Source organism: Ochotona princeps, chromosome 28, assembly GCF_030435755.1.
Source record: "Ochotona princeps isolate mOchPri1 chromosome 28, mOchPri1.hap1, whole genome shotgun sequence".
NCBI classification, from domain to species: domain Eukaryota; kingdom Metazoa; phylum Chordata; class Mammalia; order Lagomorpha; family Ochotonidae; genus Ochotona; species Ochotona princeps.
In genome coordinates this window covers 1,320,938-1,347,774 of record NC_080859.1, presented here as the reverse complement: position 1 = coordinate 1,347,774, position 26,837 = coordinate 1,320,938, and the positions used below count along the sequence as shown (strand labels likewise).

General features: G+C 42.8%; 1 protein-coding gene across 1 annotated transcript in view; it reads left to right on the top strand.

Annotated features, from left to right (window-relative positions):
- The window catches only part of AP3B1 (adaptor related protein complex 3 subunit beta 1), a 192,846-nt gene that overhangs the window by 96,345 nt on the left and 69,664 nt on the right, over positions 1 to 26,837 (top strand). The window contains exons 16-21 of the mRNA XM_058656402.1: positions 433 to 619; positions 1,545 to 1,675; positions 8,365 to 8,473; positions 11,015 to 11,165; positions 14,532 to 14,679; positions 25,538 to 25,610. Coding sequence (XP_058512385.1) covers positions 433 to 619; positions 1,545 to 1,675; positions 8,365 to 8,473; positions 11,015 to 11,165; positions 14,532 to 14,679; positions 25,538 to 25,610 — 799 coding nt within the window. The remainder of the gene's footprint in view (positions 1 to 432; positions 620 to 1,544; positions 1,676 to 8,364; positions 8,474 to 11,014; positions 11,166 to 14,531; positions 14,680 to 25,537; positions 25,611 to 26,837) is intronic.

Genomic DNA, 26,837 nt, shown 5'->3' with positions numbered 1-26,837 from the left:
GGCACACCTCTGGAGGAGCGGGCTGCCAGCCCCACGCTCTCTGATGTGTTGATGTCCTGCATATTTTTCCGATTAAGTTTTGAGTGCCATGTTTTTAGTTGTATTTCCACATTCATTATTCTCATGCAGACCCTTCAGCGGGTTTGCCATATATGATTATTTTTTTAATGATGCCTTTCTTTCCACTTGAGCAGTTTAATAATCTAGCACATGGCTGCCTCTTGTTCCACGCTCACCTAGCTCCCCGTGCAGGAGAGGACACGCGCCTTGGTGCAGAATCCCATTTGCAGCGTTAAAAATGCTTATTCCCTATGGAGCAACATTTGTTTGACATAACCATTCATTTTTATTACCTCTTTAAATATGTTTATCCAGAGTTATCAATAATCATAAATAACTGTATTCTTGTCTTGTTCTGTTTTTTTCCAACAGACGAAATTGCTTACCCAGTACATATTAAATCTCGGCAAGTATGATCAAAACTACGACATCAGAGACCGCACAAGATTTATTAGGCAGCTTATTGTTCCGAATGAGAAGAGTGGAGCTTTAAGCAAATATGCTAAAAAAATATTCCTAGCACAAAAACCTGCCCCACTCCTTGAATCTCCTTTTAAAGGTATTGTTATCAGACTCTTGACTGCACAGCATGTGTGCCGTAAACAGATCACTGCAGGCACATCTAGTTTCACAGAAAATATAAATGACAAACATCTATGCAGACTTGGAGTATCCTAGTTTTTATCCTTTCATTTGTTCTCCAAAGTATGTTTTTAAAATGAAAATTCCTCTCTTTATATAGGCCCTTTTCACTGCAGTGTTGGGCCAGTTCATTCCGTCCCTTGCATAGCCCTTTTCTCAGCAGTGGGTGAAAGCAGTGTTGTTCTTGTAGACGCTGACTTCATTAATACCTAAGACACTAGTTGTATGTGGAACATAAGTCAGTTAAATATTTCATGTACAATAGCAGTGCTTCTAGGAGAAGTTATTTTATGAAAAATACCTGCCTATATTTGAATTTGTTTTGCACAGAGGTTGAGTTGCTTGCCCTCAATTTTTAAAAAGTACTAATTAAATATTTTATCAGTTTAACAAGTAGCCGGTCCAGCTGATTATATACATTTATTTTATTTGTATACCTTGGTTGTCACAATGCTTCTTAATTGCTGTAAAGTGATAAAAAACAGTTCAGTTCTGAAGAAAAACTATTAACATTCTGGATGTGTTTGTGCCAAGACATGTATATGGATTGTTTAACTGTGCTGTCATTCTTAATATTCACAGTAAAGTAATTTTTAGAGAAGCTACGTTTCAGAGCAACACCTCTAAACACACTGACTGATTAGCTTTTTTATTGACCATTATGGGAGAGATTATTGTAATCTATGGACTGAAATCAGTTTTTTGACCTATGAAGAGCTTCCTGGTTTATTTTTATTCCTTGACATTTGAGCTAATACTCCAATTACCTGGAGCTCTGATTATGATTGTTCTGTTATATACAGCTGATTGTTTATTTTATATTTTCCTCTATTTTTTAATAGATAGAGATCATTTCCAGCTTGGCACCTTATCTCATACTCTCAACACTAAAGCTACAGGGTACCTGGAATTATCCAATTGGCCGGACGTGGCGCCCGATCCATCGGTTCGGAATGTAGAAATAATAGAGTTGGTAAGTTGACCTTTCTGAAATTAGTTTTGTCCGTCCTGCGAAGATTCCAGGGTAACTGTTGTTTTGTACGTAAGCCTTTGGGGGGCTTGAAAACGGAAAATTTGTTCCAGTATTTTTAGATGTGGCGTGTTACATATGGTTACCCTTTGTGGGAAATGAACACTGCCATGTTCCTACCCCATGGTAAGTGGTTTGTTCCTTTTCTTCAGAGAGATACAGAATTGAATTCTCTGCTTTAGTGCCACCCACGGTAGTACTATTGTGTTTTTATCTGTAGAGATTCCGTTTTTAAGGTATTTCACTTCATTGGGTTGAGCTTTTTCTACTTTGTTTAGGGATTTATAAGCTTCCTGTCGATGCTTTCTAAAATCATGATTGCTATTCTCTTCCAGTTTTCTGTTGAGCCTGTTTTTAAGTGAAGCCTAAACACAGAGAGGGGCTCTGTGTACCAGATGTCCTTTGGCAAGATCCCAGAGAAAATGAATACTGGAAGGCTTTACCTTGAAAGTGTTGTTTCCCCAGATCTCTAGAAAAACTGCTGGTCATTAAGATAAAAAATTGGACATTCTTTCCTATATAAGGAGGTTTTGATTTTTTGTTTTTGTTTGTTGATACATTGGTTTTTGGTTATTGGGTTTTTGTGGGGGTAGGTAGTGGAGAGGGGTCATTCTATAAACAAGGGAAAACAAGTCCAGGGCCTTCTAATTCTGTTTAGAGATGTAATCTGTGAAACGTGCCTACTCCATTTAAATGTGAAACCAGTAGGAGAAGGCATGATGGCACAGTGGACTAACCTGCTGCCCGGCATGTCCTCATCGCGTAGCACAGTGCCTAGATTTTTTCTTTTTTTTTTTTTTAAGATGTGTTTATTTTTACTGGAAAGGCAGATGTAGAGAAAAGAGGAGAGACAGAAAAATCTTCCATCTGATGATTCACTCCCTAAGAGCCTGCAATGGCTGGAGCCGAGCCTATCTGAAGCCAGAAGTCAGGAGCTCTTCCCGGTCTCCCACACGGGTGCAGGGTCCCAAGGCTTTGGGCCATCCTCGACTGCTTTCCCAGGCCACAAGCAGGGAGCTGGATGGGAAGTGGAGCTACCAGGACTAGAACCGGCGCCCATATGGGATCCCGGAGCGTTCAAGGCAAAACTTCAGCTGCTAAGCCACTGTGCTGGGCTCTCAAGTGCCCAGATTTCAGTTCCTGCCTCTCATCCAGTGTCCCGCTCAAGTGTCCCCGTGTCCTGCCATCTGCACCGGAGCCACTGGCTTTCCAGGCTGAGCACAGCCGCTGCAGGTGTTGGGAGTGAACCTGTCTGTGTGAGACCCTGCCCTCCAAATTTTTAATGTCTTATTTTTTAAAAATACAATCAATAATGTATAATCACATCAATAAAATTTTTGCCCTATTTGAGAAAAGCAGCTTTGGCGTCGTTGCTGCCACAGGCCGTATCTGTCAAGGTGCGTTTGCTATTATCAACTGTGGTGATGTTGGGTTCATTGTTCCTAAGACGCCTGAACTTTCCCTGGAAGGTGTCAGAGAATCATGACGATTACTTTGAATTGGTCAGCTTTTGTAAGTTTTCTTATTTTAGTTGTCACTTGAAGTCTGTCAAGAAAGTCTAACTGACTTTTACTAGAATCCTTTCAGAGGTCAAGTTCCGTACAGAATTAGCACGGGGAATTTATTGTGACTCTAGTTCTCGATATCTTCTGACTGTGAACTTTGGTTTGCTTTTAAAAATTGTCCCTTTTAGCTGCATTTCAGTTTGGTCATGCTTCTCCATATGAAAATGAGGTTTCTGTGATTTTTTTCTCGGAATCTTAATTCTTGTAAATACTAATCAATGGTAGCACTGATTGTTCAAAAGGATGATTTTTTTTTATTACATTACATTATGTGACATAGTTTTATAGGCACTGGGATTTCCCCCCCACCCTCCATGGTGAATTCCTCCACCTTGTTGTATTACCACAGTTCAAATTCAGTTGAGATTCTTTCATTGCAAGCATCTACCAAGCATAAAGTCCAAATGTTCATTGCCAGTCATAGAAAAATTTTTATTCTAAATGTGAAATATTGATCTAGTATTCTGCAGCTCCATTGTATACTTTGAGAATTTATAAGTTTTTCTAAACTAATTATCTCTGTTTTATTAGATTTGATTAATGCATGAAGGCTGGTCTTTCTGCTCATGAGAAAACTTTCTGAAACAAAATAACTTTTTAAAGCAATAACTATTGCTTTAAATATAATTTCTGTAATGAAAATAACCTCTGAGAAATGTATTTCCTTGAACTGCCTAAACATTGCATATTTGGACTCCAGACAGCAGCAGTGGTAACTAAGAATAGCCCCATTTAGCAACCTCTGGCAGTGTACTGTGCTGGCTTGTTCACACTTTATCTTGTTCAAAGCTCAGAATAATCCTAAATGATGGTTATTGTTATTCCCACTTCACAGATGAGGAAACCAAAGTTTAGAGAACTCAGGTCCCTTGTGTGAGTTTACATGGCTAGTAAGTGAGCAAACTGGGATTCTGACCCTACTGGAACCCGCAGTCCGCGCTTTAGTTCCCTCTGTTTTATTATGTAGCATGGGAAGGGGGGCTTGATCACTTGTCGTTATCACTTTTATTTTGTGACAAACTCTTTACAAATATGCAAAAGTTAGGAAAACTGTGTTTGTGTCGTTTGCTTCCGTTGAGTCTGCCCAGTTAAAAGGCCTTCAGCACAGCTGCCTGGCTGGCCAGCTGCTGGAGTGTGAAGAGTACGCCCCTGGCTGTTCTGCTCCAGCTGATTCCCTGTTAGCTTGTCTCTTGTTTTCACTGTCGGGCACGTAGAACCATCCTTTTATCTTTCCCTTATACTGCCTTCTCCCCCCTCAATGCCACTCTACTCTCTCCCTAGAGAAGTTTATAAGAAAGTGGTAGCAGTGCTACACAGCTGAATTTGTTCTCAGCCGCATCCCTTGATTGGCTGCTGGACTGATTGGTTGACTTTCTTCTATTTTCATGTATTCTAAGTGTTTTCTCTCTCATAGGGACAGTGTTTAAATAACCCGTTCTCTTAAGTTGATTTCACTTGTCCAGTTCAGCAGCTAGAGTTGTTTTTCTTCTTGTTGGTACATTCCTGGAGGTAATAATTGGTAGCTTATTATGGAGAATAATTACAACTGATCAAATGTTGTAGAAGAGAACTGTCCTTATCTGTTGATGCCATGAGGAAAACTTTAGCCTGTTGGTCTTTGAGACATACTGGCTAAAAATCATACTAGGAGGGATACAGTAGACTATCAGAAATAATGTCAACAGTTTAATTTCCAAATGCTGCTGTAACAGCGCAGACAGTATTGTTCACACTGTGTTTCTTGGTCCCGCCTTCCCATCTCCCTCACATGAGATCACTGTGTTTCATGCGCATGGTGCCCTGTGTTATTCTGGCTTCACGTGAAGTGTATGTTACCAGGACTGAGTCTCCTTACTGATATACAACTTAGGAAGAAAAAGGCCCAGGGTTAGATACTCTGATATTTTAATCAAAACAACAGGATACCTAGTCAGATTGACAATTGAAGTTACTTTGAATTACATACCACCATTTTCAGGATATAAAATTTAACATATATAACATGTATTAACATTATACCACTAATAAGATCTTTTAGAATTATTTTTCTTACTTAAAAATCCTTCCTTCTTCAGTTAGGCAAAGGCTATCTTTTGCATACCAAGAGCTTTTTTATTCAGCGTAAATATTTTATCCTTCATAGGGACTTTAAAATCATTGCTACTTGCTTCTCCCCATTCTGTGGTGTTGCTCCTTTTGGTCCCAATAATGTAACTGTCATGGTCATTCAGGACTATAACAAAGAAAAAATGTCTTTATTTGTGTCTTTATCCCTGTAAGGCAAGAAACTCAATAAAACATAGGGTCTGTGGCAATGCCAGACAAAGTAAAGCAAAGGCAAAAAAACACTCCTGTGAACAAAGGAACTGAAGTTTGCTAAGCTCTTGACTTAATAATCTTATAGCATAATTCCTGTAAGCTTTTACCGGACTTCAGAAAAATTAGTTGTGTGACTTTAAGAGAAATAAGAACTTTAGTAAACACGGAGAGCCTTTGTTTACTTGGCGCTACTGGGATTTGTGTATGAAGACATTTTACATGCATACATGAAAGCAGTACGGGTGGTGTTAATTATTCAAATCATTTAAGTTAATTTTTTTTGTTTTTCTGATATTGTCCACATCATGACTGTTCTTTAGGCAGCCCCTCCAGTTCTCCTAGTTGGTGGTTTTCCACCCTGATTGTGTGTTACCCATTATGTGGAGATCTTTAAAGACACTGTATCTCATCAATTAAACCAGAATCTCAGGAAGTGAACGTCAGGCGTTATTTCTTACATTTTTTTGTTGTTTTTAGTTGTAGTTTCAAAAACGTTCTTAGGTGGTTCTAAAGTATGTCTACTTAGGACTGTTTGCTTAGCAGCAGGGCGTGTAGGCTGACAGAGCTTGGCTCAGTGGAAATTCAAATGCCTCTGTAATAAGCAAGTATGTCTTAACATTTTGACTTTTTGAAAACTTGTATCTCTCCCTGATTTTTTAAAAAAAACTTTAAGATTTACTTGGTTATTTTGAAAGATTGAGAGGGATGGAGAGATATTGCGTTCTCCCATCCCTGGCTTCTCTCCAGATGGCAGTGCTGGTCCGTGGGTGCCAGGGGCCAGGAGCCTCATCTGGCTCTGGCTCTTGCTCAGTGTAGGCAGGGGCTGCCATCTGCTGCTTTCCTAGGCCATTAATAGGGAGCTGGATTGCAACAGGAGCAACTGGGACGTCAACAGGCTTTACCCAATATGTGACAACATTAGAAGAGAGACTATAAAGCATTTACATTATGTGGGACATCCATGCCCTGGCAGGAGCTTTTTCTGGGTCTCCCCATGAGAGCAGGACCTCAAGCATGAGGGTTCTCATGCCCTGATTTCCCAGGCGCCTTAATAGGATCTGGATTGGAAGTGGGGCAGCTGAGACTGGAGCCTATATTTGATGCCAGTGTTGCAGGTAGTGGTTTAACTTGCTGTGCCACAGCACTGGCTCTTAATTTTTTCTTGGTGTAGCTAGGTAACAATTATGATAGCAATGTAATGTATGAGAGTTTTTAAAAGACTAATATCAGCAAACACTAAATACATGTTTTTCTTAAGTCTAAATAAATGTGTTCCATATTTAGTAATGTAAGTCTTAGAAAAAGGTCAGATATAGATCTCATTTATTGTACCAGACATAGGCTATCTGAGTGTACAAAATATTAAAAGTTTGAGTACTCCAAAGTCTTGTATTCTGTCAGGAACATAAAAGCAAGTAAAAAGAAAAAGGAAAAAAAACAACCCACCAGCAGCACACATTGGGCTTCCTGATATGGCCGTGCCTTCTGCTGGAATTAGATCCTGGCTCTGCTTCTCATGCCAGCTTCCTGCAAGTGTGTTCCTGGATCACAAGTCAAGACTCATCCACCATTAATGCGAGACCTGGAAGGGCATGAGCTGACAGATGGGAAGCGTGTTGTGTTTCTCTGTTTATCTCTGTCTCCGTGTCACAAATCAAATAACATGTATGCAAAACATACAGCAAAACATTAGGAGTAATAACTGCTTTGGGTTTTTCAAAAGTGAGGCAGGAAGTGGTGAAGGAAAGGAGCATGGCTGGGCATTTGGAGGCCACGTGGCTGGTTGTGTGGAAGTGGGCAGGAGATGGAGCCTCAGAGAGGGAGTCACTGGGAGGACACGAAGGGAGAAGCCATTGGGACAACCTTTGAGCAGTTGAGGGTCTGGCAGACTTGTGAGGACTCATCTTTTTTTCTGAGTGAACTGTGAACCATTCCCAAAAACACAGAGGCACTTGCTGAGACTTAGGCCTTGGACTTTTGAGCTGGAGGCCAAAGTAAAGTCCCGGAGCCAGAGAGGCAGTTTCAGCGGAAGCCAGGGGAAGGTTGCCGGAGCCAAGGCGGGGGAGCTGCCTGCCGGACGAGCAAGCCAGGACCGCCAGGGCTGAGGCTCTTGGGACCCAGGGCAGTGTATTTGCACGAGATATTTTCTGCTCTTTGACCTTAGCATCAAGTAGTCAGCTTTGATTGTGTGTTTGTGTGTGATTATTACAAAATTGCCTACAAATGTCTAGGAAGTGAGATAGTTTAGCAGGATAGTCTGAGTGACCCTGTATTTAAGAATGAATTAGGGACGGGCTTTGCAGAATACTGGTTAAGCCATTTCCCATGATGCCAATCCAGCTCCTTGCCATTGTATCTGGGAAGGGGGCACAGGGTGGTCTCAGATGCCTGAGCCCTTCGCACATGGGGCGACGTGAGTGAAGTTCCTGGCTCCTGGCTTCAGCCTGTGCAACCCTGGCCTTTGGAATCACTTGGGGGAGTGAACCAGTGGGTGGAAGCACTGTGTATGTGTGTGTGTGTGTGTCTTTCCCTCTCTGCCTCTGTAACTGCTTTCAGTAAAGAAAGAAATCTTCAGAAAGAAAAAAGAAGAATCAGTGTTAATGCTGGGCTTTCTAGCAGTTAAATTCTCTGTTGAAGCTTTCACCTTTCTTCTGCTCATTGTGATAGTTAAATGATTAAGTTTGCCAGAAGTCTGAATTTCTTAATGAAACTTCATTTATGTATGTTTGTGTGTGTGTGTGTAAACAGGCAAAAGAATGGACCCCGGCAGGAAAAACAAAGAAAGAAAATCCTGTGAAGAAATTTTATTCTGAATCTGAAGAGGAAGAGGATTCTTCGGATAGCAGCGAAGACAGCGGTAAGTCCCAAACTTTGCCTGCTGCGCAGAGCAGACAGCGGTAGGGCCTGAGGCATCATGTGTAGTAAGTGCTCCGAAATGAAGTTGATCTTATCGAGAGAATCCATTCACCTATTACTGTTTGGTTTTTAAAGTGGTATCTAATTAGTTTACAAAATCCGCTTCTTGGACAAATAGCGATTGGTGGAGCTGAGACAGCGTGCTGTCAGCACGTTAAAGTACAGCTTTATACTTGACAAATATTTAGTGAGGCTCTAAGAAGTAACTTCTTCACAAAAACAAAGTTTATTTTGAACCTTGTGCAGTGTTTTTCATTTTCTACTCATATATTTTTATAGAATCTATGCAGAAATAAACAAAAAAGTTTCTGGTTCTCCGTGTGCTGTAAAGTAGTATCAGGTTCCGAATGCTGAGGGCATGCATATGCAATGAAAAGAACACTAAGACAGGAAGGATTTAGCTACATGGACGGACTGATAAACAAAGGAAGGAGTGGGGTTTAGTGTTTTCTTGAGTCTCTTCATTACTGACATTTGCGTGACTAAAAACTTATTGCCATTAAAATTGGATACTTAGTGGCACACCTGACTCAGGACTCACTGCCATCCCACTTTCTATAAAATCGCGATTCCCTGGAGAACCAGGTCCCCTTATTTTTAGTTAATTATCAATTGTCTCATTCTGAACTAATTTTCCCCTAACACGCCTCTCAACAATCTTGATTTTCAGTAGCTGATAAAGTATCTGTATATATTAACTTCTGGAGTAATAAGTAAAAAATGGAGAAAATACCTCACACTAGAAAGTTAAGCCTTGTTACCGTGGAGTTTCGGGAATGGTGCAGACCCGGGAGAAGGGTGTGTCCCTCTTGTTTATTCCTGAAACTGTGCTTGCTCACAGGTCGCGCTTTTCCACAGCCAGCTGAAATAGCCTATGCCTGCCACGGCTTTTCCTGTGGTAGCTGATTACATGTAGTGGGAGTCGTGGGGCAGGACTTCACTGTAGCTGCAGGAGTGAGCCGGAAAGCTTCCCACCAGCAGTTATGAGGTTGGGGGCCTGGTCCTGTGACATAGCAGACTACTGCTTTCTGCAGAACTGGCGTCCCATTTGGTCATTGATTCCACTTCTGATCCAGTTCCCTGCAGATGTGGCTGGGATAGCAAGTTTGACCGCCTAGTTGCTTGAGCCCCTGCACCCACATGGGAAACCTAGCTTGGGTTCCAAGCTCCCAGCCCCAGCCATTGAATCCATTTAGGAGTAGAAGAGCAGATGGAAGAGGTCTCTCTCAGTTTGTCTGTCCTGGTATAACTCTTTCAAATAAATAACTTTAAAAAAAAAGCAAAAAAGATGTGCGGTTTTGTTTTGCAATGAGCAAGTCTTGAGAATCCGCAGGTTTGCCCAAGGATGTCAGTCACTTGTACCTTTACATGTGGTACGGGATGTGCACGAAATCCACATGATAACGTAAAAGAGGAACTTGGTTGCTATGATTTTTTTTCATTATTTGCAGTAGTGAATAATTTTATTTGGTTATCTGAGTTAAGGAGTACATGTATACAACTTTGATATGACAGCAAAATTCAGATCCTTCTTCAGCGTTTTGTCATGGTTTTTTGTGGTTCAGGTAAAGTAAGATTGCTCTTAGAGTAGGATGACAGTGAGTGTCTTGCCACATGGCAAGCCCTGTGCCCTGTACAAATCATTCAGTCCTCACAACAACTCTGGGAAGTCACTGAGAGGAAACAGACCCACGGGGGTGGCTTTGGTGCGAACTTCCACCCCAAGAACCTGTGCCCTCACCCAGAGCTCTGTGACTGCAGAATGTAGGCAGGCTCACTTTTCCCTGAAAACAGAAGTGAATCTTCCTCAGGTAGATGATACTTGCTAGAGTAATTCTTTGTTCGATGTGTGTGCTGCTCTGAGGACGCTGCCACGGAGACTTCTGGCATAGGGAGCACTCTGTCCTTTGCAGTGCAGCTCTTTGTCGGTCAGACTGCACTTCTGTAGAAATACATAGGAGAGTACTGTACCTCCCTTGTGCAGTGATTGCTGCTGTGCTGGACTCGTTACATAAAACATTCACTTGTAGCTTTATCATCTCTTAGACCTGTGGAAACTTGTGCTAACTAAACTAAATGAAAAGTCTTTAATTAGTAATTTTGCTTGATGTCTTTGAGTTTGTTTGGGGGAATAATTAGAATGACTTTTCCTAATCATAAGAAAGTCATCCTGTTATCCATCTTTTTCTCTAGGTAAAATTTTCCGTTACTAGCAGAATTCAAAATTATGTGTGTATACGTGCATCATGTGGCTCTTGCAGGAAAGGGTTTGCCATGGCTGGACGCACACGGCTTTGAAGTAGCTTGGTCTCCTTGGTTCATCTTTTCAGAGGCTAATTTGGAGTATCTCATTCCCCCACTGTAGGGGGAGGCCATCAGTCAGAGTGGGAGGGTACATGGAGTAGGATTTGTGAGGCAGATTGCAGTTGCAGTTGTGTTTGACTAAATGGCTTTAACTCTAGAAAATGTCCCATTTTTTCAGAGAGTGAGTCCGGGAGTGAAAGTGAGGAGGAAGAGGACAGCAGTGAGGACAGCAGCCAGAGCTCCCCCAGCGAGCAGGAGGGTGAGCGTGCCGGCCAACCACGGGCGGGGAGCAGGACAGCCAAGAAGGGCCTTTCAACCAAAGCCGACAGGTGAGTGTCCTTGGTGCGGATTCCTGCAGAAGCCAGTCTGTGGTGTCTCCCCCTTGGCTAATACTGCCCTTTAACTCAAAGAGTGAGCAAGAAAACAAAGTATTTTTTCCAGATAGATATTAAATCTTTTCTAATTAAAGTGGTAATAATTCACTTTATTCTACTCCTCATAACGTTTCTTTCCATTTTGAACTTGAACAGATCTTGGGGTTACATTTTGAAAATTGGTTTAACCTTGGAAGGCTGAGTTAAGTGATGGAGCAGTAGGTGTGAAAACTTAATTACCTTTTGTAGCAATTTTGCTGAGGGCTAAAATTAAATCCTTCAACACTTTGCCATTATGTAACTAAGACAATTGATTTTTCTAAATAATGTCATATTAAAAAGATTATGATCCAAGTTTCAGAGTCAAGGACTGTGAAGGAACGGCTGGGCGGTGTCTCAGTGCTGCTGCTCAGCTCTCATTACCTACTTCCTCAGGCATCAGGTGTCATTCACCTTGTGAGTAACGGCAGGTGATTCGTGGGTCGTGGGCCTGTCTCCCCATCTCCAGGTGATACGCGGGTCGTGGGCCTGTCTCCCTATCTCGGGGAGCCTGCTGGAGGAGCCGGCAGCTCGGCTCCGTTGTTGCTGACAGCCCTGATGGGACACAGGACGCTCTCTGCTCCTTTTATTACAGACAGTAATTAGAGCCGCTCACCCTGCCACTTCCATAACAAACACAGCATAATGCCCTAATTATGACTTTATTAATTTAAGTCAAGATTTAATGATTTTAAAAGTGATTTATATTGTTTTTCCTGTTCAGAACAAATGAAATCTGTAGGTTAAATTAATACAGGCTTTTCATCATTGCAAAGTTAAAAACCTAGTTACCAGTAAATTCTTTTCATTAGATTAGCATCTGAAACTGTGAGTCAAAAGATTAACAGTAACCACTGTTTGAATTGAGTGATTCATAATAAAATAACTCTTTACCTTTAAAACCTTATCTTCAGTGTTAGAGGGTCCTGGCAGTGGGCTGTTGGTGTGTGGTTGTCTGTTGTGACGTGTGGGTCCTGGCAGTGGGCTGTTGGTGTGTGGTTGTCTGTTGTAACGTGTGGGTCCTGCAGTGGGCTGTTGGTGTGTCTGTTGAGACGTGTGGGTCCTGCAGTGGGCTGTTGGTGTGTCTGTTGTGACGTGTGGGTCCTGCAGTGGGCTGTTGGTGTGTCTGTTGTGACGTGTGGGTCCTGCAGTGGGCTGTTGGTGTGTCTGTTGTGACGTGTGGGTCCTGCAGTGGGCTGTTGGTGTGTGGTTGTCTGTTGTGACGTGTGCCTGTGCTCGAACTTCACTGTGTCTGTGCAAAACAATCTGTATGCAGTGTCTTGTTTCTCTAGAAAGGAAAGTTCTCATTCAGTGCAGAAATTTTCATATTGCAGAAATCAGTGTTTGGAGATTTTAATCATATATAATGTTAGTTTTCATTATGTTTTCTTCAGAAATGAACTTTGTTTACCCATGCTCACCATAGAGGATTACAGCTATTCTCTGAACGTTAATCTTTTCACTGCATTGTTGCCAGGGAATGGGGGTCATGAACAGGCGCTTCCGCCACGTTGTGCTGTGCTGTGCAGTGCTGTGCTGTGCTGTGCTGTGCTGTGCTGTGCAGGTGCAGCAGCCTGTGCTGTGCTGTGCTGTGCAGCAGCCTGTGCTGTGCTGTGCTGTGCAGCAGCCTGTGCTGTGCTGTGCTGTGCTGTGCTGTGCAGCAGCCTGTGCTATGCTGTGCTGTGCTGTGCAGCAGCCTGTGCTGTTACCAAGGCCCCCACAAGAATCGGCTCTAGGAAATAGTAGCTCTTCCTTTGACTCATCGATCCCTCTGCTTCTGTTTAAAGCTCTTAATAAGGTTTAAATTTCTTTTAAAAAGAAGAAAGACAAAGGTCATTGTGCTTTCATAGTCCTCACTATTCCTGACTCTGCTTGAGCTTCGCATTCCAGTGTGGAGCCTCCTCCTAAGAGTCCTGGGGAGATAAGTTAGCCTTCCCAGGTCAGCTTCCTTACTAGTCACAGGGTTACAGTGTGCCCTGTGTGGGACCACCTAGAACCCCAAACACCGCTCTTATCTGAAGGAAGTTTGTTTGCTCACATGTTATTCCTTCTTTCTGTGGAAAGGCCTCACTGGCCATCTGCTGGGCTAAGTCCTGTTAAGGACCTTTTCACTAAGGAAACGTTGGTGAGGTCGGTTTGGTGTCCCTGCAGATGCTCTTAAGCACGCCTGCCTGAATTCCTCGCTTCCTGTTCGAGGCACTGACACTGTGTCCTCAGGAGGATGTGGATTCCAGGAGACACACAGAGCACCTGCATCTCACGGAGCATGGTTACCCAGGCGCCTGCCGGGGCCCCACCTGTTGTCTGAAATAAGTGCTTGGTGCGTGAGCCAGTGGCTAGGTGGGTGGTTGGAAGCGCCTGCGTGTAGTGATGGTGCGGTGCTTACTAATCTCTGCTCTAGCGTCTCAACATTTCTAGGAAGGAAGTCCTTAGGGGAATGCCCTTTGACTTGGCATTTGTTCCTGGAGTGCATTTAAGTCACAATTGGAAATGTGTAAAAGGAAGCAGCTTATCAAATACCAATGCCTTTTAGCCAAAGTGGATATGTATATAATTCATATGTATATATCAGCATATATATGTATACATGAGGAAGCAGTTTTTTGAGGCAGCATTTTAGAGTCATCTCAAGTATCTTTAATATTCCTGTTGTTAGCCTTTAATACCTGAAAAGTCAACAGTTAATATTTGTTATTTTCTGTCGGTGTTGATGATGGTTTTGTGTTTTTTTTTTTTTTTAAGATTTTTATTGTTATTGGAAAGCCGGATATACAGAGAGGAGGAGAGACAGAGAGGAAGATCTTCCATCCGATGATTCACTCCCCAAGTGAGCCGCAACAGGCCGGTGTGCGCCGATCCAAAGCCGGGAACCAGGAACCTCTTCCGGGTCTCCCACGCGGGTGCAGGGTCCCAAAGCTTTGGGCCGTCCTCGACTGCTTTCCCAGGCCACAAGCAGGGAGCTGGATGGGAGGTGGAGCTGTCGGGATTAGAACCGGCGCCCATATGGGATCCCGGGGCATTCAAGGCGAGGACTTTAGCCACTAGGGCATGCCGCCGGGCCCGGTTTTGTATTGTTTTATGAGCTTTTGTGTTCAGTGTGCCCGTGACACCATGTACTTTAGGAAATGGGTGCTGATTCATTTGTAGTAATGCAACCTTTATTATAATATCATTAATGATTTGTGGAACTTAAAAATCATTTGTTATTACTTTCATGTCAGCTAAAACTTGTTTATATGAAGGATTTAAAAGTGGTATTTCAAAATTTATTCTTATACATAGTGATTCTGAAGATGAGGAGAAAGAAAATGAAAAATCTAATTCTTCAGATTCCTCCGGTGCTAACTCCAGTTCAGCTGAAGGAAGTTCTTCAGATTCGGAGTCAGAATCCCAGTCCGACAGTGGATCTGAGTCCAGGAAAGTGACCAAGGTAAGAGGGAGTGAGTGACCAAAAAGAGGGCATATGTCAGGAATCACTGGGAGGAAATGTCTCCACAGCCTTTCCCAGTGTTCAGTGTTTTTGAACATTAAGAAACTACAAAAACAGTGCTTACCGTTTGTTCCCAGCCAGACTCCACTGTTGTTCATTTACTATTGCCCGTGGTTTTATTTCATCTAGGTATTCCTTTTCCATGTAGTCTGATACTACAAGAAGTTAGAACCCGTCTCTTGAGCTCGTCAGGTGTACTTAATTCAGACCACTCAGGGTTAATATGTATTCCTTTTCTGGGTCTTGGCCAGGTTATGACTAAAAAATTGTTGGCCAACAGAAGAATGGAAGGAAGCCATAGGAACAGTAACAGTCAAGATTCTTTATGTGTGTGAGAAATCCAGACTGTTATTTTAAAAATCTAACTTTGTATAAGGCAATGGTTTTACTCCTTTAATTGCACTTATATTTATGGATTTTAATTAATAAAAGTGCAGTGGTTATGTATTTAACAGTGGATGAGGGAGGCGCATGAGGCACAGCAGGTTAAGCACTACTTGGGATGCCTGTGACTCACCGGAGTGCCTGGCCAACTCCTGGCAGCTGCCCGAGAAGTAGCTGGTGACAGCTCGAGTGCTTCCTGCCATCCCCATGGCAGACCTGGTGGAGTTCCTGACCCAGCACAGCTGTTGGCGCCACGTGGAATGTGAACCAGTAGATAGAAGATAGTTTCTGTCTCTGATTCTCTGTCGTTCTGCCTTACAAATAACTAATCTTGGTGCTGGCACCTGTGGCATAGTAGGCTCAGCGTCAGCTAAAGGCACTGGCATCCCATGTGGGCACCAGTTTGTGTCCTGTCTGCATCACTGGTGGTCCAGCTTCCTACTTGTGGCCAGGGAAACTAGTGGAGGATGACCCCAAGCCGTGGGTCCCTGCACCCATGTGGGAAACACAGAACAAACTCCCGGCTCCTGGTTTCAGATTGGCTCAGCTCCAGTCTTTGTGCTTTGGGGAATGAGCCAGCAGATGGGGCATTCTCTCTTTCTCTCTCTCTCTCTCTCCCTCTCTCTAAATCTGCCTTTCAAATAAAATAATCTTGTAAAAATACATAAATCTTTATAAGAATGAATGTAAATACCACTATATAATAAAATGATTATGCTATATTTTTTATAACTTATGCCACTTTTAATTTTACCTAGCAATAAAAAAAAAATCGCAGTTGCTAAAATGTAGTTGCTATTGTGAAATTCAACCTGATAATTATGTTTCTGATCTCACCCCCATCTTATAAGTGTATCACAGATTGATACTAAACTTCAAATGCTGCCATATGTTGTATTATATCATGTATTGAAAATATGGTTAAACTCTCCCTTGCATGGAGTTTTGTTTCATCTTAAATCAATTTTTAAAATTTATTGGTTCTGTGAACCTGAATTTTTTCAAATGTGATCTGAATTTCTGAGGATAGAGATTACCCCATTGACAAAAGTTGTAAAACAAGCACATTTTAAACGTTGAGTAATGTTCTCCTCACCATATTTCAAATATTTTTGCATGTGATAAAACTTTATTTATCTGGCCTTATGTAAAGTTGAGTATGCTTGTTGTTCTATCATTTCCTACTAATGTTGAATTACAGGAAAGCTTACAATGATTTAAAGTGTTTTTGAAGTTGTCAGCAAAAGGACCCTACAACAGTGGAGCAGTGCTCCTGGGAATGTTGGAATCTGGCGCCTGGGCCTGGAGGTTCCACTGAAGAGAGTCCTTGTTGGAGCTGTTCTCAGCTCTGGGAGCGCTGCGAAGTGCTGGCGTAGCAGAGCAGCACTGTGGGACTCACTGTGGGCTCACTGGACAGCCACAGGTGTAGCAGAGCAGAACTGTGGGGCTCACTGTGGACTCACTGGACAGCCACAGGTGTAGCAGAGCAGCACTGTGGGACTCACTGTGGACTCACTGGACAGCCACAGGTGTAGCAGAGCAGCACTGTGGGCTCACTGGACAGCCACAGGTGTAGCAGAGCAGAACTGTGGGACTCACTGGACAGCCACAGGTGTAGCAGAGCAGCACTGTGGGACTCACTGTGGGCTCACTGGACAGCCACAGGTGTAGCAGAGCAGAACTGTGGGACTCACTGTGGGACTCACTGGACAGCCACAGGTGTAGCAGAGCAGCACTGTGGGACTCACTGGACAGCCACAGGTGTAGCAGAGCAGCACTGTGGGGCTCACTGTGGACTCACTGGACAGCCACAGGTGTAGCAGAGCAGCACTGTGGGACTCACTGTGGGCTCACTGGACAGCCACAGGTGTAGCCAGACTGCTCACTTGTGTGTCAGATTCTCACTTATTGGCTGAATCTCTTGATTGAAAATATTTACCATGGGACAAGAGCCTAAAAAAATCAAACTATTGGGGCTGGCACAGTAGCGTAGTGGTTTAAGTCCTCGCCTTGCATATGCTGGGATCCCATATGGGCGTCAGTTCTAATCCCGACAGCTCCACTTCCCGTCCAGCTCCCTGCCTGTGGCCTGGGAAAGCAGTCCAGGACGGCGCAAGGCCTTGGGACCCTGTATCCTTGTGGGAGACCCGGAAGAGGTTCCTGGCTCCTGGCTTCAGATCGTCACTTGGGGAGTGAACCATTAGATGGAAGATCTTCCTCTGTCTCTCCTCCTCTCTGTATATCCTGCCTTCCCAATAAAAATAAATAAATCTTTTTAAAAAAAATCTAACTATTGCAAGGCTGATGAGTTCAGGTTTCACTTACATGGTTGATAGCTTTGTGCTCATTTATTTTTCTTAGATGACTTGTTTTCTGAGTGTTAGAACAGTGATTATTGGCTGTAAGAAGCAACCAGTTTTTTGTGTGGTTTTAATTTGGCAATTGGGGTAGTCTCCACCTTGTAGGTTCTGTTAACTGTTATTTTTCCGTTACTTTTTAAAGGATTTGGAGCATGGCATGAAGTTGTAAGTATGCCAGTTTTTCTAATGACAGGCACGCTAATCGCGGAGCGGCCCTTTCGTGCTCCGAGTGTTGTGGCTTTTGCTCTAAATGATGGGTAATGAAGACAGGTGGTGTGTGCTTTGCCTTAATTTAGCATGGCAGCATGTGAACCTGAAAGTCCATGTGCCTTAAATCTACAGCCTGACTAAATCCATACTTTTATTCTTTATTTTCTTTCATCTGGTCAATGTGTTTTGGAGGCATTGGGCATGACAATGAGGCCTTGGAGGTGCCTCAAATGTATGGCTTTCAAAACAGTTAATTTTTATGGTGGTCCTGTGAGATAAGTATGGTGTTCTACTTGTTGGGAGATAATGTCTTTATGCTTTAGTTTCTTCGTTTTTAAAGTGGCAGTGCTAATACATACTTTTGTTCACGTGTTATGGTGAAAAATCACTTGTGAAAGATCAATGTGAAATATATGTTGCAGTGTACAACATCGTGTTCCCTTCTAGCTACAGTATGAATTCTCTGACAGATCAGCCCCGTTGGAGTCCTAGCACATCCGTGCTGAAAGGATCGGCTTGTTTGTGACTCCTTAGTCTCCTGCACTTCCTATTTTCCACATTATCAGCCCCTGCCTTGGCCAGAAGCGTGCGAGCTGACCACTTTCTTTGGACTGTTGCATCCTGTGGGCGTGTGCACATTTCTGTCTGACTTACGTTTTTCACAAACCCTCCTTTTGCTTTAGAAATATTCCGGAGTAGGTGTCTGTTGTCCTCCCACTCAGGACTAAGTTTCACCTCCTTTTGGCGTTTTGCAAACATAGTGCCTCTCCCGCATCTTAATTTCCTTTTTTGCATTGATTAATCTTTTGCGCTGACGTCTTCCAGGCCTTTAAAGAAAGCAGGTTCAGAGTTGCGGACCTAGTGAGTGAGAGCCTGGGGAACACGAATCCCATGTCTCATCCTCATCTCCTCGCGGTTTTTTATTGTTTGTCGTACCTTGGTTTCCGTCTCTAGCACTTCCTCAAGTGGTGCTGTCTCCCTGAGTCAGACCTCTCAGGCGTTCATCTTCTGGAACTGTCTGTGTGATAGTTGCATCTCTTTTGTTGCCTTCTTTGACTTTTCAGTGGTTTTAAAATAATGCTCCATTGACTGTAGTGCATGTTGTTTATTCATTCCTTACACTTTACTTTAAAACTATATTTAATGATTTTCATTTTATTCTAAAAGCAGTGACCTGGTTGACCTGCCACAAGCCGTCAGCACCAGGGCAGAAATGAGCCAGAGCCAGGCGTGGCCCAGGCAGTCTGGGCGTCCCACGTTTGACAGGTGCCTGCTGCTTTCCGTAGTGTACACCAGCCGGAATCTCCTGGAACTGGAGCTGGCGATGCAGATCCAGGATGCGAGTGTCCTAAGCCGTGTCATAAACACGGTGTCAAGTGCACCCCCATGTTGTTTTACATTTTACCCCATTCTGACATTCAAGTTTTTCTTCCCAGATCCAGGCCAGAGTCTTCTGTCTGGAGCTGTGTTTTTTCCCACACTTAGTAATCGCTTGAAAGCTGTTGTGCTGCCATCTGGTACCACCGTTCTCTCTGTTCTGCCATGTTTGTAACCCCAGAACAATCTTTGATTCTTTTACCATTCTTTATATTTAGAAAATTACCAAGTCCTGTAGATTCGGCATGTTACTCTTCCCGTCTATCTCTGAGAGGCAGGGAGAGTGTCCAGCTGCTGCTGACCTCCCGCCCCCTGCCCTGGCTGGTTCTCCACTGAGGTCGGGAGCCAGAAACGCAGTCCGGTCTCCGACCTGTTGCCTGAACTGTCACCTCTGTCCCCCAGCATCGCAGGTGCTTTGGCGTGGCATGTGGGCAGCTTGGCTGCCGGGTGAATCCTGCATGCCTCAGGCTTCTTTGCTCCTAAACCCGCATTCTTTTGTACTGTATCTCTTTCCTCAGAAAATACAGTCGCTGAGGCTAAAGCAGTCTTCTGTCACAGTAGTCCCATCTCTGCTAGTTGCTAATGATTGCAGGAAATGAACGCTTCTGCTGGTGAGAGGGGATTACTCATATGGCTGAGAGCCACGGCCAGTTGTCCCCGAGGCGTTAGCCACACCACGTCCCAGCATACTGATGTGGAACAGAACTGTCATGATGCATTCAGTGCATCCAGGTGTCGAGTGCTTTGTGTTACTGACTAGAAGATGTCCCCATGTGAAGGCACTTGTCAGAAATGGCCAAGCAAATGACCTTGTTTCAGGTAGCCATTTTGATAGACAAGCATTTATTTGTGCATTTGTTCTTTCTTGAATATTTGTTTTTAGTATAGGCTTTTTGTGAAATAATTTTTTATTCCAACTAATAACTAAAACGCAGTATCCTTTTTAAAAAGATTTGTTTATTTGTGGGTCCTACATGGTAGCCTAGTGGCTAAATCCTCCTCTTGGATCCACTGGGATCCCATATGAACACTGGTTCATATCCCAGCTGCTCCATTTCCCATCCAGCTCCCTGCTTGTGGCCTGGGAAAGCAGTGGAGGACTACCCAAAGCCTTGGAACCTGCACCCACATGGGAGACCCAGAAAAAACTCCAGGCTCCTGGCTTCAGATCAGCTCATCTCTCGCCTTTGTGACAACCTGGGGAGTAAGTCAGCAGATGGAAGATTTTTCTTTCTTTTTAAAGATTTATTTATTTTATTACAAAGTCAGATATACAGAGAGGAGGAGAGACAGAAAGGAAGGTCTTCCATCCGATGATTCACTCCCCAAGTGACTGCAACGGCCGGTGCTGCGCCGATCCGGAGCCGGGAACCAGGAACCTCTTCCGGGTCTCCCACGCGGGTGCAGGGTCCCAAAGCATTGGGCCATCCTCGACTGCTTTCCCAGGTCACAAGCAGGGAGCTGGATGGGAAGTGGAGCTGCCAGGATTAGAACCGGCGCCCATATGGGATCCCGGGGCATTCAAGGTGAGGACTTTAGCTGCTAGGCTACGCCGCCGGGCCCTGGAAGATTTTTCTTTCTGTCTCTCCTTCTCTGTGTATATCTTCCTTTCCAATAAAAAGATAAAAAAGAAATCTTCAAAAACTAGCAACAAAGGGCTTGGCGGTGTGGCCTAGTGGCTAAGGTCCTTGCCTTGATCCCATATGGCCGCTGGTTCTAATCCCGGCAGCTCCACTTCCTCTCTGTCTCTCCTCCTCTCAGTATATCTAACTTTGTAATGAAAATAAAATAAATCTTTAAAAAAAAAAGCAACAAAAATATTTATCTATTTGAAAATCAGAGATACAAAGAGAGAGGGACAGCGAGAGTCAGAGAGAAAGAGAAACCTTCCATCTGTTTGGTCCCCAGATGGCCTTAATGACCAGAACTAGGCCAGTGTGCAGCTGAGGGCTAGGCGCTAGCAGGGCCAGGCGCCATCCTCTGCTGCTTTGCAGGTGCAGCAGCAATGAGCTGGGCTAGGACTCCGGACCAGCCTCCATGGAGGATGCAGTGACTTCACCCACTGCGCTACAACACCAGCAGCAAGGAGCTGGGCTAGGACTCCGGACCAGCCTCCATGGAGGATGCAGTGACTTCACCCACTGCGCTACAACACCCGCCAAACACAATCCCTGTTCATAATTCTGTGTATCCCACATTTACATGCTTTCACACACTTTACCCAACGTAAAGGGGGAAAGTTATGCAACAGAGTGGAGAGAAAACTTGGCAATGTAAACCACATTGTGTCAGGAAGAGATTTCATGTTCATATTGCTTCATCCTACTTTTTCTTGACAAAATTAAGTTATAATCTGCTTGTGGTTGAAGTCACATATTGAACATGTGGTGATAACTAAGTTTCCAAGGTGGTTTTCTTCATTAATCCTAATGTAGTGTTCGTTTAATTTGTGAAGTGTTGGCAGACTCTTACATACTAGTTAACTCTTCACACCTCGACTGTGATCGTAATAATTTTTCTTCAGTATACGTGCATCAAAAGCTGAAGATTGAGGTAAACCAAGATTAAAATGCAGATTAACTACTACAATTTGAAGTGATGGTTATAATTTGAATTTTCCTTGCTTGAGTGAGTATTAAATATGAAAGATGTCCATGTTTGCACTTAATATCAATAGCATGTCTATGTTCCCACCAGAACGGACGCTGATGTATGTAGTAGATGTAGAAGACTCCATTGGCTCTGTGTCTGTGCCTTGACGCAGGGTTTAAGGTGTCCTGCTGCTCGGCTCTAGCTCAGGTCAGCCATGGCTCCTACTCTACTGTTGTGGTTGGGGCATGCGAAGCTTAGAGATCCCGAGTGCTCCCGGCACTGTCTGGGGACCCATGTCCCAGTGTTAGTGGATGGTATGCTTGCTTTAGTGGCAGATCTGGGAGGAGAAAAATCCCTTCCATGACAGATTCTTGGCAATGAAGTGGTTCTGACCTGTGGCGCGGAATCCTTACAGGCGGAATAATTACTTTCTGGTTAGTTTGCTGTTAATATTAGAAACAGAAACAAAGTTTTAAATGTTTTTGCATGTGTTTATGTGGGTTGCAGTTACCAAACCTCTGTGACTATTGAAGGACAATTGATTTTACTCATTAGCTGTTACCTCTTTCAATCTGTCTCTTTTCTAATGTTGTATAAATTTAAAATTTTCCAAAATAGAAGCATTACTGATTTCATTTGAGACTTTTACAACAAGGTGCATGAAATTAAGCAAGCCTTCTTAGTGAAGTCCGTTAGTTTATTAGGGAAAAAGCTGTTTTAGCAGTTTCAATGTTTGCCTGTTGCAGAGATCCCGCTTTACTAGCAGTGTGCTTTTATTTTAAATTGTAAGTTTAAGTATGAGTTTCAGATCTTCTAATCAAATTTACCACACAACTTGAAGGAAAGACATTAAATTGATCATTCTCATTCAAAATATTTTGCGTAAATATCTTGCCCTATGAGACTAGAAATTAGCTTTAAATTGTGTGGTTCATTTCAAAGCGTAGTGCAGGTTTGGCAGACTTTGCCTGCTGCTTATTCTGCCTTATTGTTTTAAATTTCAAGCTATTTTATAATGGTTTCCTCTTTGGAGTCATGTTTGAAGCCTGTCATGTCATATTTTTTCTATGCTTTTTTTTTTTTAAGTAAACATGCATATTCCATAAAGAAAACCCTTACAGTTTTTTTGTTACACACTCTTAATTGTATTATCTGGAGCGTAATGAATATTTTCAGGATCTTTTATTTATTACTTGAAATGATACACGTTAAATAGTAATCAGTTTCTTAACCCTGTGACTCTGTGTTTGATTTTGAGGATGTTGCTGAGTCGTGCACAGTCAAAACCATAGAAACAAAATGGAGAGTTGACTGGTGAATTGTTAACTAGGCTTTTTTTTGGAAGTGAGATTTAAAGATCAGTCACTGTTGTTCTTACAAAACTCTAACACAGTCAGTCGGCTGTTAAAAACCTAATCCCCTATTTAAAAAAATATATAAAAACAAATTGTCTATCTTTCTGCCTGATCTCTTCTCAAGTACTAACACAATGGAAACAGTGGGTGAGCTGTCAGTGTGTTTGGTTTGTCAATGATGGTTTTGTATAAATATTGGGAGGGTAAGAAATAAAATTCACACAGTAAAATATGATTTCATCTGCCTTTTCTCTGCAGCTCCATGGCTCATGCCATGGTGTGAAATTCTCATTTTACACACTTTGCAGGCGGAGCACATGAATTATGCATTGAGCAAGAAAAATCTCCTGCCTCAAGTTCTATATGCATTTACCCAGGTTCTGTCTCTATTACCAAGATGAATTGCAAATGGAGAAGTGTTTGATGGAATAGGGTTTTTAACTTCTTTGTTTAGAATTCAGATTTTTATTTTTATAGTGAGCCCTTTAAGTATGAAAATATTGTGAACTTAGTGTGGATTATTTTAAATGAAAAATGAAATAAAATAAAAGAGGAATGCCAAATGTATCACGATGCATTTTACCACCCTGATTCAGAATGCCAGGCTTTTTCAGTTCGCTAGAAATGACCATTATCTACTGCTAATGTTGTGTTTCAGTCACTCAGGAAGTCAGTGAATCCTGTCCGTGTGTGATCCCTGTTTCTTTCTGGTCTAGGTTCTAACAAGAGATGATGCAGTTTCATATGCAGCTCTGTTCTGTGTTGTGTGTGAGCAGGTGTCTGTTTAACAGATGTTGTTGCACACTCTTGTCTGTGAAGTAGAAAATATGGTGTAACCTTGCCGTCAGCTTTAGCTTCAGCTTTTTCAGGTAGGGCTGCTGCAGTTCCATAAAGGCGGCCGTGCGCCGTGGCAGCTTAGAGGAAGCTGCACCCAGGTCGCATGGTGATCACTTGTTTGGTTCCATGTTCTTTCTTCACAGGAGCGATGTTCTAGTTGAGACCATTTGTTCTCAGTCTGATTCCGTTTGCTTGCAGCTGTTTCATCTCAGCTTCAGAACGGACATCCCTCCGAGCCTGTGCTTTCACGCCCTGGTCTGCCCCAGGCTCCGTGTTGTTACTCGTTTGAGGAGTGGGGAAAAGAGCATGGGCTGATTGTTTTGTTGTTAAACAAGGAATGAAAATTAAAACCTATCTGTGATTTGGGAGTTTTCAGTGGCAGAAATAATTATTTTGAGGAAGAAAGCCAATGTATGAGCTTTAATTAGTACTTACTGTATATTTGATCCATGGAAATAATTCTGTGAATGTTGCATAAGGGAAACACAAGCAGAACTTTTAAATGCCTTCCGTGTTTCGTGCGGCGTGCAGTTGCTGTCATGCCTCTGTCGTGTGCGCCGCTTTGAGAGCTGCAGCAGTGTTGCCCTAAGTGGTGATGCCTGTGCTGTGGTGATGCCTTTCCAGAGATTCAAAGATGTTTGCAGTAATTCACCTTAGCAATAAGCTATAGTATGACTCCTCCAGAGGACTCTAAGCTAGTGGAAAGCGAGACTAGATCTGTGTATATTGCTTATCACTGAATCTGAAACATACTTAAAATTCAATACCTTTTTGTTGAGTGAATGAATTATTGTATGCACAAAAATGGTTTGCAAAAAGTTAAGTTTTAGGTTTTAGAACTTAATATGCAAAAGAAGAGTATGGATTGTAAAAATAAATAACTGACGCAAATACATGTTCTTAATACAGTTTTTCTAGTGCCACTCAAGCACTACATGTAATTAATACTTTCTGTTTTACCTGTAATTTACATATATTTTCTGAGTCTGCACTGTGGATGCCTCGTAGTTGGGGGCATTGGACAAGCTTGTTTTAAGGAGGTTCATAGCAGAATGAAATGAAAAGGTAATGCGCGTTCTCTGTGAGTTTTTGCAGTGCCTTTTAACTCTGGGTGGTGGCTGTACACATGTCAGTTTGTGCAGTAGATTGTGGTGAGCCCCCTAAGTGCACGATACCACAAAGCTGTATCGAAAGAGAGCCTTCCTAACTACACAGCAGGAACCTGGGAATGTCACCTATGGGTCTGAATGATGCCTTGGGCCAAGAGGTCTAACGGACCCAGTACCAAACACCAGACTGTGGGCAGCTACAGAACAGCTCATTGATGGTTTCTTTATCCCAGATGGACTCACTTTAAAATTAATCTCAAGAATATTTATGCACTGTGTACTAAGAAGCTATATTACATTTTAGCAAAAAAATTGACAATTATAAAATTATTATTTTTCTTTCGAAGAATCTTTTTAGTCTTTAAATACAAACTGTTTTTAAATAGTGAATTTTTGCATGAAAAGGAAGAAGTATGACATATTGAGGCAGAAATTTTGATTCAAAACATTATTTCATGTTAGCCTGAAGAAACCTAATTTGCTGATTTGTAAAAATAGGCAGAGAACATTAAGGACTGCTTCATGGATTTTTAAAACGCAACATCCAGTAAGTGAGCAATTTGTTGCTTTACAGGAGCAAGAAGGAAGACCAAAGCAAGATAGAAGTGCTCTTCCCAAAGATGTCTCGCTTCTAGATCTAGATGATTGTAAGTATTGTAATTTAGCACTCTTCTTCTTGCTTTATTTATTTACTCATTCATTTGAAAGCAGAGCAGCAGGTAGAGGGAGAGACAGATCTCCCATTGCTGGTTCCCTCCCTGAGTAAACGGGACAGACATGTTTGGACCTGGAGTCACCCTCAGCGGCCTCCCAGGGGCATTGGCAGGGAGCTGGACGGGAAGCGGAGCAGTCGGGACCGAGCTGGTGCCCTCATGGGGTGCTGCTGTCATAAACTGCAGCTTGAAGTGCGTTACCACAAGGCCAGCCCCAGCACAAACAGGCAGAATGCCTGTGTTACACCTCCCACAAAATACCAACCTTGTTCAGAAAGATTGATGGATGAATAAAGCAAGAAAACTCTAGAAACTGGTGATATCAGGATCTTTCGTCTATTCAGTATATAGATTTTATATGACATGGATAATTGTAGTCAGGAGTGCACCACATTTGTTTTAAAATCTTCAGTGACAAAAAAAAATCTTCAGTGACATATCTTACTAAATATTTCCCCATATTGGAATGTAGTGGTTGATACATGTCACTTACGAGGCTAAACTGTTGGGGAGGTAGAGGGCAGGTGACATCACGGCCTTGCACATGCGCCGTTGTGCCGACAGAAGCACAGCGACATATCCTCCTGAGGCCAGCATGTAAATACAGGATGTCTGTCCCAGCCGCTCTCTCAGAGAACATGTTCCCCCTCCGTACGAAGAACGCCGGTCTGCCACAGGCTCTGCTGCAGTGTGCCAGGGAGGGAGGAGACACACATGAGGTTCCACAAGCGCTCAGCTGTCACTGCTCAGTGTGGGTTGCCCTCCTGGTGGGTGAGTCAGGTGTTTGCTTCATTCCCTTGCAGATCTGTTCTGTGTGTGGCTTCCCTGGTCTGTCTCTGGCTACAGGGAGAATTTGTAATACAATAAGAGTAGAGTGTGTAATACAGAGAAAAGCTTAGTAAGGAGAGATTAAAATTGTAGAGCCACCTTCTTAGCTTTTTTTACATGTTGGCACAGATTTTAAAGTTGAGCATCCTCTAGTGTTACTGGGATTTGGATAAAGAAGCAAAAGCATTTGTTTTGATAGGCACATAAATAGAGATTTTTGGAATTCATCTTAGCAATATCTGGCAAATTGACAAGGCACATGCCCTTTGCCCTAGCAGTTCTTTTCTAGAATTTATCTTACTAATAAAGAGCAAAATCAAACCATGCTCTTCC